At 40.8% G+C, this 15,514-nt stretch overlaps 1 protein-coding gene across 1 annotated transcript in view; it reads right to left on the bottom strand.

The window, feature by feature from the left end:
* Positions 1-536: 536 nt before the first annotated feature.
* The window catches only part of CWF19L2 (CWF19 like cell cycle control factor 2), a 173,413-nt gene continuing 158,435 nt past the window's right edge, over positions 537-15,514 (bottom strand). The window contains exons 17-18 of the mRNA XM_014600714.3: positions 5,887-5,988; positions 537-1,670 (exon numbers count right to left, since the gene is read on the bottom strand). Coding sequence (XP_014456200.1) covers positions 1,530-1,670; positions 5,887-5,988 — 243 coding nt within the window. The 3' untranslated portion in view covers positions 537-1,529. The remainder of the gene's footprint in view (positions 1,671-5,886; positions 5,989-15,514) is intronic.

Raw genomic sequence — 15,514 nt, 5'->3', positions numbered from 1 at the left:
AGCTGTGCCGGGCTCCACAGCCCCATCACCAGCTCTGTGCTGGAAGCAGGGGAGAGACCAGGGTTGTGTTGCCTCAGGCTTCTCCCCCACTGCCCGCTCTGAGGTGCATGTGCACGCACCGGTACAGGGCTGATGCCTGGGCTCCGGAGCCCGGCACAGCTGTTTGCAGCCTCCCGGCTATAGCCGGCCCCGGCTCTGGGGAGCTGCTGCTAGCCGGGAGCTTGGGCTGCTCTCAGCAGACAGGTGGGACTCTGCACACCCTGCCGGGAGCAGCCCGGGCTCCGTTGCTGGCAGCAGCTACCCAGAGCCGGGGCTGGCTATGGTGTGCCAAGCAAAATGGCCTCGTGTGCCATGCTCGGCCCACGTGCCAGGGGTTGCCGACCCCGGTTTAATGCATCAAAGTATACAGATCCAGATCCTCACACATCAGATGACCTTCACTGATTTCTACTAGCTGAGGAGCTGGCCACGGGTAGCCAAGGTAAATTCTAAAATTGTTAGAGAAATATTCAAAAATGGTATGTTAGTCATAAAAGTAAAGACACCAGGTTTATTAGAAAATGATTCCCTCAGTAGTAATACAAAGAGGCGAATCTGCAAATGTACTAAAGCAATCAATGGATATGCCATTTTTGGTGGACATGCTTACTTAATTCTGGAAAAAAAATATTGAAAAGGCAGCGGGTTACTGGACCATAGTAAGTTGGTTCTGATCCCATATCAATGCTTTTGTCAGTCCCTAGCAAGGCATTTCTTGACCTATGAGGGTCAAAATAGATAGCTGAACTGTACAAGAAAATAATTCAGCAGGAAGAGTGCTAGAAACATGTTATTTCAACCCTGTTTAGAGAAACTGCTCTATTTTGGGCAAAAACGCACAGGGTGAAATCCACCTTTGCAGGGGCTGGGACAAGGCCCGTGAAACATATAAACGCTGCATTTAAGGTTAAGGTTTGCATTTAAGGTTTACAGCCTTATTACAGGGCTGAAATCACCTTGCAGAAAGCACTGGTGTCCAGTGCATAAAATGATCTTCATTTGAAAAACCATCTGTACAAAATAAGAAACAAAAACTCTACAAAGTTTCCAAGTTTTAGAGCATATTGTGCAAAACATCCTGACGAAGTATATCCCTATCATTACAATGATTAAAATGTTGACTTTGTATGAAATAAGTTAAGAACTTATTTCCTTCCAGAGGTCATAAAAAATACAAAACTGAATTACATTTGTTATACACACAGGACCTTAAGTGCACAAAACAAATTCTGTATATTTCCAATCAGTCCAGCTGATAGCTTAGCTTGATATATTGGGGAAGTATGCTATGTCAAAAGAGATGGGCATGTTCCTATCCTCAGCTAAACAGTAACCCCGACTTTCATAATTTTTACAAGCAAAATATTCAATTCAATATTTTACTTGAAATATGCAACATCCTTTAAATAGTAATTTGCAGTTTGAACAGTCCTTGATGACTCTTGCTCTCATTTTCCCTTTAGATTTATCCAGGTATAGAGAGCATATATTCATTCCTTAGTTTTAGTGATGTCATATGGTTTCCACCACTGGGCAAACTGCAACACTTTCTTCCTCTGATCATCAAAGTTCTGTCGAATTCCTTTTCTCCAAAGCCTTGGTTCCAAGTCCAACATGCCACCAATGATTTCCTTTGGAAGTACAACAAAAAGAAAATAATATTTGAATGATTTTATTATTTCAATTAAGGGTCTTTTACCATCAAAATCTAGAAATATATATTCTTTAGACTTCTGAAATTTTTTCATTAGTGTTTTCTTTGCATATCTTAGTTAAGGAATGAAAAACCTTTAATACTCTAAATACAGTATTTAAAATTTATATTCTGACAACTAAAACTAGAAATGCAAGAACACATCCCAGCTTGTCAGATGGATGACTCAGTCAAGCACCCCTTAAACGCAATATTTAATTGCATTATACAAGTATTATACAGCATATAAATGCATTATTAGCTTTATAACTTAGGCAGGAAACAAACATACATCCAACTATCTCCAAAATCATATTATTCCCCAAGTCACCTTATCTGTTTTCTCAATATTGATTCTTCCAGAAATGATTGCTATGGGTTAATAAAGGCAGCTCTTGGTGCAATTCATACTTTAGGTGGTAAATTTTCAGCACAATATGCAGGGATGTAATAACATTTCTCTCAGTAATATTTGCAGCTGTGTGAGGGAAAAATAGTGTTTATGGGAAAACTTTAATTATTTTTATTTCTTGAATGGGATTTAGTCTCAAGAAGTTTTAATGTATTTTTTCTCTACCAGGATGAAACTTTCAAAGAAACTCTGATTTAAAAAATACAAAGATTATGGCACTATCCCTGTTCACAAGCAAAATGAACAAATGTGATGATAAAAATATTGTATTTGTTGTGAATATGCTAATGGATGATTGGTTGGGTGGTTGCTAAGATTTTTAGCTATGTTCATAGAAGTGTGGATTGAACACTCCAAAAACTGGTAACGTATCATCAAGATGCTTACACCTGGACAAGTCCACATCAGCTTCCTCAAATGTATTCTTATGTCATAAACTTTTGGGCTAGGGACAGACATTCAAAAAGTCTGAGCCTGAATTGAGTCAATCTTTGCAGGTTAGTCTAACCTGGCTAGGCTGAATCAGTTTGTAACTGCCTAGACATCCCCTCTGGACTGAAACAAATGCAGCCACATGCCTGCAGTGGCTCAAGCTAGAAGCCAGGGGATGCTAGAGCAGCCCTCCCTCTCTTCCACTGCTGAGCTGAGGGAGGGGTGGCCAGGCCCTGGCAGGACAGAGCACTTATCAGCTCTGTTACCAGCATTTAGCACCCTATCCGAAAACAAAGCGTTGCTCATTAGTTCAAGCTCTTCTTAAAAAGCTTTTTCCAAAGAAAGGAATGCAGGGACATTACCAGCTGACCTGCTGATTACCTCCAAAAAGCCCTAAGCAGACACTGTCCTATCTGCCTTATACAGATGCATCTCAGCATTAGGTAGCATAACACATGCTGGCTACAATCCATGCTGTGGAAGAGAGGAAGAAGAGATCCCTGCTTAAGCAGCGAGTGTTGAGAAGGAGTTGAGAGGGGGGCATGGGGAAGCCAGCAGACCCTAACGTGCCTGCAAGTCTCTGCTGGAGCTCCAGACAGGTAGCAGAGGAGAGGGGAGGGGCCAGCCCTGCTGTGGAGCAGAGAACCCTGCCCAACCCAGAGAGCATGCTGGGATGCTGGGGGAATCTGATTTAACTTAAAACAGCAAGGGGTCTGGGACAGACATTGCATAAACTGGTTTGAGCCAAATCAGTTGTCTGATATTACATTCAACCAGGTACATCACAAACCAATTTCAGCCATTTTCAAACTTGTTTATATGCACTGAACATCTGTTCTGTTACAGGTTTAAACCAGTTTCTAATCACTTAAACAGGTTTGTGTGTAATGTCTGTCCCTAGCCTTGATGTTTTGGGAAGTCAGAGACCTACAGTCCCTGCAGCATGCAAACAGTGAATACTTTGTTAACATTTTGAGGGTATTTTGCCCCAAAATAGATGCTAGCTAAAAATGACCTAACAAACTTGATTCAGACCTGATTTATCCAAAGGACTTGAAGAGAGGCACAGTAACTAAAAGCTGCAAAAGATAAGAAGTCAGGTATTCACGCTGTAGTCATATTAGTCTAGAGCAGCAGCTCCCAACCTCAGGTCGCAACCCAAATGAGTGTGACGGGGGCAGTGCCGGTGGTGCCACACACAAAAGACGAACCGCACCCCGTGCTGGGAGCTCCCCCGCCCCTGGGCCACTGCCGCACTCTATTCCCAGGAGTAGGTTGCGGCACAAAATGGTTGGGAACCACTGGCTTAGAGGAAACAGCAATCTGGGCTCATGGTAGAGGTGATATCGTTTATTTGATCAACAACATTTTTGCAAAAAATGACTTTAATTGAAAGTTTTCGGACACAAGCACCCTTCATCAGGCACTGGAGAAAAGATTGAAAACATTCTCCCGGGTTGTAATGAAAGTTCATATTTCATAGGATTTCACAGAGGAGTCAACAGATGGAAAATTCCTCTGGACAGGCAGGTCTTAGCTGTTAAAGAGTCTCTCACCTCTACCATGAGCTCAGATTGCTTTTTCCTCTAGACCAATATGGCTACAACCTGGATACCTGATACACGGAAGATATAAAATTTTAGCTAATTTTTTAATGAAATCCTCATATTTTCCCAAGGAGGAAGCAAATGTGACCACCTGAACCCTGAGATACTGCTCCTGCTTTTGTTCAAGCTAATTTGCATCATCACAGGGCCTCACAAGAGAGGTGAGAGACTCTTTAACAACTAAGAGCTGCCTGCCCAGAGGAACTTTCCAGCTATTGATTCCTCTGTGAAATCCTATAAGAACTTTCATTTCAACCTAGAAGAACTTTTACAATCTTTTCTCCAATGCCTGATGAAGGGTGTTTGTGCCCGAAAGCTTGCAATTAAAGAATTTTTTTTGCAAAAATTGTGTTGGTCTAATAAAAGATACTACCAATACCACGAGCCCAGAAAGATAAGAAGTATAAGGCTAGAAAGCCTCATCATTTGAGTGATGAGGCCAAAAGCCTAATATTTAAGGAAGCTTGATATTCAAAAACCTCAAAGGCTTATGACCTCAGAGAGAAGAGATCATGAAATTAATAGAAAGTCACCGCCAACCTCCTACCAGTCTCCTCCTGCACCCAACAGAAGACTCTTAGCAAGATGAGATGTGTCACACTGCAATCTGAATAATGGCAACTCCAGTTCCTGAGTTACAGGAGTCTAGAAGTTGGTTCTCTAGTTATCTGTTTTTATCCTTTTTTCTATTTTTTGCCTTGCCTGAAAGTGCAATTATTTGCATGCTTCTGGGCCTCAACAACTGCAAAAGTCCACACAAGGAAGGTGCCATAAAAAGATAACTGGGTTTAAAAAGAGCTCTAAACACAGTTTCAACAATATTTAAAGTACATTTTATACTCTTGAGTTTTCAAACCCCTAAGAAATGTTAATTTCTGTATGTAAATGTTTATATATTGAATGGATCACTGGTGATAAAATTAATCTGTTAGAATCTATATTATAAGTATTTAGAGGAACATGGGGAAGAAAGGATTAGCCACCATAACAGAACTGATCTCTAATGAGGAAGCTTTGAAATAGTCTCTAAAGTTGTACTTTCAGAAATGACAATAATTCAATAACAAAGTTGTTTTCATCTCAAAATATTTATCCAGATCAAAGTTAGTTTTCACAGACCCAGGTGAAATTATTTGGGAGTTACAATCAAGTGTGCATCTACCTCCTTAGACACCTTCTTCCTATCCAGGAAGACTGATTTTTGTTGTGTTGACTTAATGGTTTAATTCATTTGTTTCCAATTCAATATTGAGACATACTTGCTTTGATTTGATCTGATCCTGATAGATGCACAGATGCTTGATAAATGCTTTATACTCTTAGTTGTACTGATTATAATTACCCACAGTTTAGTTTTGGTGGTAGGATCTCAGATTTTATTTTTTGAATAGCTTTAATAAAATTTATAAAATTAATGCCAAGGCCCCTCTGTTTCAATAAAGAACTGTAGGTTCAGATGAGCTAAGAACCAGGCTGAATATCAATCAGGTAGGATAAAAGCTTAACCAATTCCCCTTACGAAGAATTTGCTTCTGAGATGGCCTTAAAATACAAGTCCACTATACAGAAATTCAATTGCCATCTCATACATTTTAATTAAGTAGTTCAAATAACTCAGTTTCAATCATTACAAATTTAACTGTTTCTAAAATATCCATATACAAATTAAAAAGATTTGCACTTTGTTATGTACACTTCAATACCTTTCCAAAATAATGAGGGAACTTGTGTCGATCTTCGATGACATGAGCAAAACCTCCTTGAAGACCAAAGTCCACAGAAAAATACGGTAAACCCTTAGGAACCTAAACAAGTAAAAAAAAAAAAAGCATTTTAGATTGTTTTCTAGAATTCAGTTACAGGAAACTTCAATGTTTAATTTACGTTCTTCACAATGTATTAAAAATGAAATTCAGTTTCAAGTCAGGAGTTACCATTAAGGTAGGCAAGGTTCTTTGATATCTTTCATTAGACCAACTGAGTAGTTGGAAAAAAGTTCTTTGCAACTTTCAGGCACAATCACCATTCTTCAGGCATAGGGAGTCTTTGCTGTTCTGAGACTCCAAGGAACTGCAAAGACTTCCTATGCCTGACAAAGAGTGATTGCGCCCAAAAGCTTGCAAAGAACTTTTTTTTACAACTACTCAGTTGGTCTAATAAAAGATCTACCCAAAGAACCTTGCCTGCCTTGCCTGCCTATGTCCTTAGACCAACATGGCTACAACCAACAACAATGGCCACAATTAACATAGCAGAAGTTTAGTTAAGTGAACATAAACGTACACTTATGTAATTGGAGGGTCCAGGGCCCTACATTTCACTGCATCTTTCCTCCATACTCCACTGCAACCTATGCTTATAATTATATAATGCAGTAGAAAAATTAAAACATAAAGGTCAGAGGGGAAAGGAACAAGACACAGAAAATGGAAAAAGAGATTTCTGAAAACTAAATGGAAATTTTAAGTAGCAGAGGGATTCAGAAAGAGTAAATGCTAGATGGTGGGATCTGCAGAGAAGATTGCAATTGCATCAAATACAATGAAACTCAGACCAGAGGGAAAGGCAACAGCTGCTAAACAGAGATTTACAAGAAGGAATAATCTCTCCTACCATATTTCTTCTTATCTGAAGTTTTGTAGATAGGAGGATGCGTCAAATGAATGGAAATGTAAGAAGAGGAACTTCACGGTGAAATTATTTTAAGAAAGAGACAAAAGTAAGATGCAGGAAAGACAAATGTCCCAGATTTAACAAGTGTTGCATCCTTACTTGGAGGAAATTTTAATGGCAAGGAAAAACCCCACTAAAAGTGCATTCGTAGACGTTTTGAATTAACTTGTTGATAGAGAATTTCATAATTCAGTGAGCTCGCTATAAAGAGAGTGGACATCATGCCAAGAATTAGAGCATTTTCATTCTGGAGGTAGAAAAAGTACCTTGGAATGGATACGTTTGCTGCTACAGTATTGCAAGCTGATTTCTTCTGCCTCATGGCAACAACCTATATTTCATTCTCCTGATAACTGAGCATGTTCCTGAATGGCTGCTAATAGCTATTGTGCTTCACACTCAAGGCACTGTCTCTGTGACATTTCAAAAGTTTTTTCTCCCGTGAGTGGTGTTTTATAAGCTGCTTTAAAAAAGTGATTAAAATAGATCAGAAATCTGATGGCAAACACTGCTTAGTTAATTTTGGAACACGCACCACTTATAGGAGAACATTTTAAAACTTAAGCAGGGAATGAACTCAGCAAAGAAGAAAAAAAGGCAGCTGCTCTGTCTTACTTAGTTGAAGATTTCTAGCCAAGAAAAGTACTGTTCCAAAAGTTTGCCTTTTGTATGTTTCCTATAGTTCTTTGGAAAATTACATGTTTTGATAGTTACTAAATCAAGGCCCATAACTTATTTAAATATGGCTACAATACTAAAGGACAGGCAACGTAATATGGTGTGGTCTGCAGCCCAAACTATGGGCACATACCAAGGTTCAATTGGGTTTAAAAAGGCCACCCAATCTAACTGCATACAAGGTTATTTGGGTGAATCTGATATCTTTTATTAGACCAACTTAAATAGTTGGGGGAGGGGGGGAATTTAGCAAGCTTTTGGGTTTAAAAACCCTTCGTCAGGCTGAGGAAGCCTCTGCAGTTGGTGTGTGCTCTTCCTGGATGGAAAGAATCGTAAAGCCAGAGGCTGGGCTGGTATGCATGCAAGACAGGCAGTCAGTGAATCTAGCAATCTAACTTACACTTAGATCCCCAGGTAGGGTGGTCTAAGTTCAAAATGTACAAGTTCTAGGAAGGTTAGATTGATCAAAAATGGCTGACCCAATCTAGTTTAACTGTACCTTAGAGGTGCACCAAGTTAGATGAGGTACAGGCAGACTGCTCTAACTGAACTTCTGTACACATTCTTGGGCAGCTCCAGGGCTGGGAAAGCCCAGCTGCTGGCCCCATCCCCAGGGCTATGCTCTTCCTATGCCCTATTTCCTCACCCTCCCAACTCAACACAGCATTCCCAACCTCTCCCCCTACCCACAGACAGATAACCCACCTACCCCACAGACCAGCCAGGCCACCTCAAGTCCTGCCAAACCCCCAATCCTGTCAACTGCTCCCAGTGTTGATTTTACCAATGCTCACTGGTGTTAGGAGCAGATCAAAGTTAGTCGGGATGGGGGGAGGGGCAGGTGGGATGGGGGGGGTTGTTGGGCTGGGGGAGAGGAGAGGGTCAGAAAGCTAAAAAATAGCCCCTGGCCGGGAGGGAGGAAGACCCCCCCGCCCCCCGATCTCGCCAACCCCCCCATGCAAAGCTGCCAGCCACCCCATCCATCTGCTCCTCCCCCAACATGACTTATTTCAATTTGACTCCTGGGACCACTGAACACCAGTAAAACTGGCCCCAGGAGCAGTTTGTAGGATTGGGGAGGTTCAGTAGCACTGACTGGGGACATGGGGGGAGTGGGATCCAAGGGGGTCTGGCAGGATCAGAGTGGCTCTCCAACCCCACCAACCCACATTGATCCCCCCATCCTTCCCTTGTGGACCTCACTAGCCCCCTAATCCCCCCTGTACAGTCTGCTAGCTTCCCTTGATCCTCCCAACCACCCCCACCATGGACCTCACTAGTCCCCTGATTCCCTCCAAGCCCCCCATCTCCCTACCCTGACTTACCTTAGATCAGACTCCCAGCACCAACCTAATAACTGAGCTAGACTGGGGGGGGGGGGGGGGGGGGGGGGGAGACAGACTTTTTAACCTGATCTACCCCCAAAACTTTTACCTGTAAGGTCTGTACAAAGTCTATGAGTATTTCAATGATCTATGTTGTGTTCCATTACTATTAGAAATTGACTGAAATTATTTTTAAAGAAATTAGTTAGAAGCACAACAACAACATTTAGCAAAAGAATAACTGAAGAGTTGAATCATGAGGTTCTTGTACATGCTCTTAAATAAAAGTCTGGATTATTTAAAAGGGATAGGGTTAATTGGAAAACCATGTTTCCACCTGATCTCTCTTTAGGTATCATGAGTTCCAGGATTACTACCACTTGAAAAAAGATATTTTCCCCCTAACAGTCTTGTTAGTATTTTCTAACAGCAACTGAAGCTGAAAAGGAAGCACACAGACATGCACTAAGAGACAAAAAGAAATGAAGAGATATTTAGTCACTTATTTTGCCTATTCATACTTTAAGGTCTGCCCCAAAACCCCTATAGACATGATCCTGGGAACACAAAAGCCCTAGCATCTTTTTTAGACCTTTTAAGAATCTTTTAAGTAACCAATTAAGAAACTGAATATTTTGTAATCAATCTTTTTTTAAAATATCAACTGGACAATTGTCCTTTTAATTACTAGCAATTTAGCCTATGCATAGAAGCCATCTAAATATTTCATTGAAGCCTATGAAAGGACATGAAGGGTAAAAAACCTTATCAAATACACAGGAACAAGAGTATTCCAACATAACTTTTTCAGCTGCCTTTTTGTCTTCTGAGCAGCTGGAATATTCCTGGATGCACCCAAGTCCTCAGTGAACAAAAATTACAAGCTCAAGTACAGTTCTTCTTTCTCTTCTACACTGCATAAATTTCAGACCCACTAAAAAGTCTCCCATTGACTTCAATGGAATCTGGATACACAGACAAGCTGAGCCCTAAACTGAACTTTGTTAATTTATTAAGCTGTCACTGATTTCTGTTACACAAATCAGTACCATGTGTTTATACTTCCGTGCTTTAATGAGGTAGGTATAGATACACATACTAAAACTGCAGTGTGGTATGATGAGTCATTCCAGAATTATTTGTAAACTATATTTAAACATTTAAATTTGCCTAACAGACTATTCTGCCACTGTGATCCTATAATCAATTTAGTGCTGTAGATGTTTGAAGGGAATAATCAGAGAAGGTAAATAGGAATCCTGGGAAGAAAAAGAGAAAAAAACCCTCCAAGTTCTGTTATGTTAGAAGCAATTATCTTTGAAATATTGCTTTGCTGCTAGAAAATTAAATGAAGCTTTGGTATATTGTTTTTGATGGTCTCCGAACAGGTAATAGTGTAACATCTTTGTAAGATCTCACAATATAATTATGGTTTAAGTAAATGGAAACACTGTTGGGTAAGAGGATGCAATAACATCATTGATGCTCATCGGCACAGAACACAGGGAAACAGTAAAGAAAACTTCTAGTGGAAATATGATGGTGGACAGAATGGAGTTTGTACCAGTAATAAAACTTTTCATTCACAAGCAGCCCATTACCACAGAGCTTTCTCTATCACTTCCTTGAAATCAACACTGAAATCGTATGATGGGGCCACAGTGTGGTGGGACCCTCCCCACACAAGAAGTACACTCACCAGAAGAGGATTTGCTTTAATACTGATGAGAGCAATGTTAATTCACCTGCAACTTGCATGGAAGAGCCCCGGGAACATAGGTGTGGATTGGGATCCAATCACAATACAATTCAGTATAGATTCAATCTGAAAGCATAAAAGTTTCCCCTAGCAAGCCATGGAAAGACTATGAATGCCTGTGGATCCACATGGTCTTGATCAGGGAATTCTGCATCTCTCTTCTATATTGTTGTTTCTAGCTCTATTCCTTTAGGCTGCTTCCAGACATGGAAAAAAAAAGTCCTTTACTTTAAACTCAACACGCTCCCACGCTGAGCCCAGCACATGCCCAGAAGCATCAGCACACTAGTTTGACCTGGCTCTGAAGCACCTGTACAGATCAGGTGCTTTAGCAAGGGAGGTTTGGCACTTTTATCTAATAACTGATTGAATCAGCGATTTGATAAAAGCACCAAAAAGCCCTGCTGAAGCACCTGATCTGTACAGACACTGCAGAGCCAGGTCAAACTAACGCAGAACTTGGATGGGCAGGGTGTGGGTTGAGGGGGGAGTATGGGGACCCCCTCTACTCCCCCCATGGCACGGAGCCCTAGCAGGGAGGGGGGCACTCTGCTCCATGCCGGTGCCTGGTTCCTGGCTCTGGCCAGCACTGCAAGGGGCACAGCCCCCGTCACCCCACCAGGCTGTTTGTTTCCCTGGCACTCCCCCGCACCCCACCACACAGAGGCACCCCACCCTAAACACCCCCCCACTATACACCCCTCACAACCCTTCATACACCCCCACCCCACACACACAGCCCCACCAACCACACCCTACCCCACACACAAAATAAAAGGCTAAGACTTTATTTTTGAGTTATTATGGAATCACCTCTGTATACAGTACACAAACAAATCATGACAAATATTTTTTGGAATAAAATTAAAATATGTTATAGTAGGTGTTTCACTTCTAGTGTATGATTTGGTTTTTTTCTGGTTCTAAGATGGCAATCCCCCTCCCAAAAGGAGCATTTCTGGGGGGCAAGAGGAGGGACATCCGGTGGCAAAGGTCAGGGGTTAGATGGTCCCAAGATGGCAGCCAGGGGACAGGGCACCTGTCAAGGGGTGGGGCTACCCATGCGACCCTTGACAACTCACGAAACCTTGTTAAGCAGCCCTCCAACCAAAATAATTTCCTGCCCCTCCTCTAAACTGTGCCTATGATTTGGGTGCATACTTGTTGGAGAAAGTAATATAAATCTGAAAATGAAAATAAGCCTCCGTGTCAAAGTCATCCTTAGACACTCTTTGAGATAAAATTTATAGCAGTACCTTGTTGTGTACATCTGTTACTTTTTAGTTTAATCACCAAGTCAATATTTTGGATTAAGCCTACAGTCTCGGTTGGCAGTCAAGAGGCATCCTGAACATACTAACTTTATGACATATGAGTTTGCAGAGTGAACAGTAGTATACAAATTCTGGCAGTTTTGTGCTGTTTATAATTAGCAAAGGAGAATCAAATGGGATCATAACTCAACCTAAGAGAACAATTCTCTGTTGCTCTCAAGCTCCTGGTGGGATGACTATGGTTGGAGACCTGAAACTCAAAAGAGATTTTCTTCGCTAGAAAAGAGAAATGTTAGTGTTCAGTTGAACAAACAAAAGGGATGGGAACAATTTCTCCCAGCACATGATCAAGAGAACTTGACTGTCTCGAGAGGATAACATTGGATAAACCAGTACCTATCAGAACACACTTCATGTTGCATAAATATGACAAAAGACGAGTTTCTTGCCTCAATTACTTAGACTGTATTATGGTCAAGAATACAATTTTACAGGTAGCAATCTTTTACACAATCCATATTCCATGAGATGAATCAAAATTTCAGTCTATCTGATCTGCACCAAAAGATAGCTTATTTACATTTATAAAAGATCTAGCAACAAACCTCACAGCATGCTACATTTACACTCAACACTTTCAGCTCAATAAGTAAATCTCCCTTGTCTACAAGTCTTTGCCCTACCACATTACAAAACGGTATTTCCAAACCCTCAACGGCTCTTTGTTTTTGTCACTTCAGACTAAACTGCTTTGCAGGCTTGCCTATAAAGTATCATCCATATCACATAATAATTTGTATTGAAATATTAGCTTTGTATATATTATTAAATGAGAGACATAATTGCCTACGGTCTTGCCCTTATTCCCCTTTGAACATGTTTTGAAGTGCACATAAAACAATCCATCTTTTATTTCAACTTCGTTTCGGAACTTATCTTCAATTAAAAACACAAACCTTTTTAATGAGCCCCGAAAACTTTATTTATTAATACATAAAATCGGGATGTTTCCACAGCTACAAACCTAAATGAGTGGGTGGAGGCTGTATAAACTAGAATAACAGACTTCCTGAGACATGCCCTGTTATACATTGTTCTGTTGTTAAGGAAATATCTGTTACAAAATCTATCTGGCAAAAAGTTAGGCAGATGAAGAGAGAGAAATCATTGGTATCACTGTTTCTAGGAATAATAGAGAATTTTTTACACCAAAGATGCAAGCAAAACAATTCCCGTAATACCAAGTTCTATAACTGTTATATATAAACCAAAAAAGCTTTTGGCCAAAAAAGGAGTAATTTTTACAATGCACTGTCAAAGATAGAAAATAAATTTTTGTACCAGTACATTTTGAACACTGGAACTGTCCTTGAGATAAAGAGAAACTTCTAAAAACCAGGAGTTTGTATAGCTACCTAAAGTGACTTAGACAACAATTAATAAGAGCTATATTGACAGTTAACAAGGCATGTATGAAATATCAGAAATAGAAACATTTAATTGGATTTATTTGGAATGGAAAAATGAAATTAAAGAAATGGTCAACCTCCACTAAGTCTATATTGGTCAATTCCATGTTTCTAGGGCCAAGAAAGTTCAAGCTGTAGTCATATTAAGTCTTAACACAGCACTGCTGTCATACACAATATTTTACATAGCAAAAACCTTCTAAATTTTCAGACTAAAGGAGTTTCCAAACTAAAGCCTGAATGCCCTGGGTAAAGACTAGGAGGAAATATACATTAGCTCAACCAGCAGCTAATGTTCATGGACACAATTCTATACCCGGTGCTCCCCAGGCAGTCAGAACAGTTGATCACAGTGGCCTTACAGTCCATGAAAAGGGACAGTGATTAAGCTCCACTACCACAATAGTCACCCCTCTGGGTTAACAATTCTTCCTGTGCTCTCCTCTTGCCTCAACAATATAACATAGCCCTTGGCAAGATGATGATACACCCTTGAATCCAGTTAAGTTCTTTAGTAGGCATGCTCATGCTGTTTATTATATGCTGCTTGCCCACTTGTATTGCCTACTCCCCACACAGGATCAAGGATGAGATTTACAAAGGAAGCTAGGTGCCTAAAATGGGCAGAATGTGGGTGTCTAAGCTCAATTCCACAGAAACCACATCTTACCTACTTAAGTAACTGATTTTCACGAGAACATTTTCTTAGATACCTAAAGTTCTGCCATTGCACATGACCAAATATGTCTCTCTCTCATCTAATATTATTTATGATACACAAAGTAGGCATCCCTAGGCCCAAGTTTTATGACAAGCTCCAATTCAGTAGGTGTGTTCCAAATATGCCAAACACCCTAATACAGTACTGATTTCAGCACTCATAACCACTTTGAGTCACAGAAATGACAGGAGGTGGTGGTAGTAATAGTCTGGTCTTTTCAAACTTCAGAATCATGGAACCCTTTCTTATAATTTCTTCCACCACAGAATCCTTAATCCCATCCTAAAGACTGGGGTAGAGCCAGGCAACCCAACCTGGTAATGGTGCCACACTGCCTCCTGGCTCTTGAGGCCATTACCCTCAGTCTCACTGCGGAACTGCTGATGATCTAATCATGGAGCTCCAGGGTTAAACAGAAAACAGTTTGAAAACCACTGGTCTAATGGTTGAGGCATTTGTGTAGAAAATAAGAGGTCATGATTTTTGGCATTCCTCACCTGAAAGAATTCAAATCCACACCTCCCAGCTCTCATGAGAATACCTTAAACACCAAGCTACAGAGTAGGATGCTGGTCCCTGCTTTCACCACTACTTATGACTTTTAAACAATGACTAATATTCCCAATGTTGAGCAAAAAGCTAGAACCTAGGACAGCATTCCTCCCTTCCAGAAAAATGGCCTTCTCCCTAGACTGTGGAGCCATGCTTCCTCTTTCTTCCAACCCCTTTGGCCCCATAAACCTTGCATTCCTTTCTTTACAGAGCTCCAGTGTCAACAGAAAGGCTAGAGGATTACCTCAGTCCAGCTGTTAGCCTTTGTGGTTAGGGCATTTTCCTGCATCACCACTATCACCACAGTCTGGATCTTGGAGGAGTTGGCTATTCACCCATGCACAAAGGACTTAGACACCCAAGTCTAGCCAAAGGTGAATCCAGGGTTAATTTAGGCACTTAATTCAGGACTGCAAACATGTGCTTAACTCTAGAAGGCAGGAAACATTTCAGAATCTCCTCCGGTCCATGCTTCCTGTTAGCTGATTTAAGCATCTCCACTGCTGAGCACACTGGCATTGTGAATCCCAGTCCACTGCATCTAACTCTCTCTATTTAAAGCATGAGAAGCTTAAAGACACATAATTTTTATATGCAGGAATGCTCAGTGTCATCTTACCTAAATTTTTTGTGAATCTAACCCCCACCCCAGAGCCAAGGTGCAACTAGCCCTGGCCATTCAAAAGTAATGGGGAAGGGTCTTGACCTCATATCTGCACTGAAGTGGTGAGTTTTAAGGAGCAAATCAAAGGCAGCCAGTGAGCTGCTCTGTAGGTAGGGAGAGGAATGCTGCTTCAAAGACCTGAAAAAAATAAGACAGCATTAAGGAGCCAAAAAACAGATACTATACATGGCATGAGATACAAGAGAAAAATGAGTG

Source organism: Alligator mississippiensis, chromosome 1, assembly GCF_030867095.1.
Source record: "Alligator mississippiensis isolate rAllMis1 chromosome 1, rAllMis1, whole genome shotgun sequence".
Classification (NCBI taxonomy): domain Eukaryota; kingdom Metazoa; phylum Chordata; order Crocodylia; family Alligatoridae; genus Alligator; species Alligator mississippiensis.
Note: the sequence above shows the minus strand (reverse complement) of the source record. Positions and strands in the feature narration are given on the sequence as shown.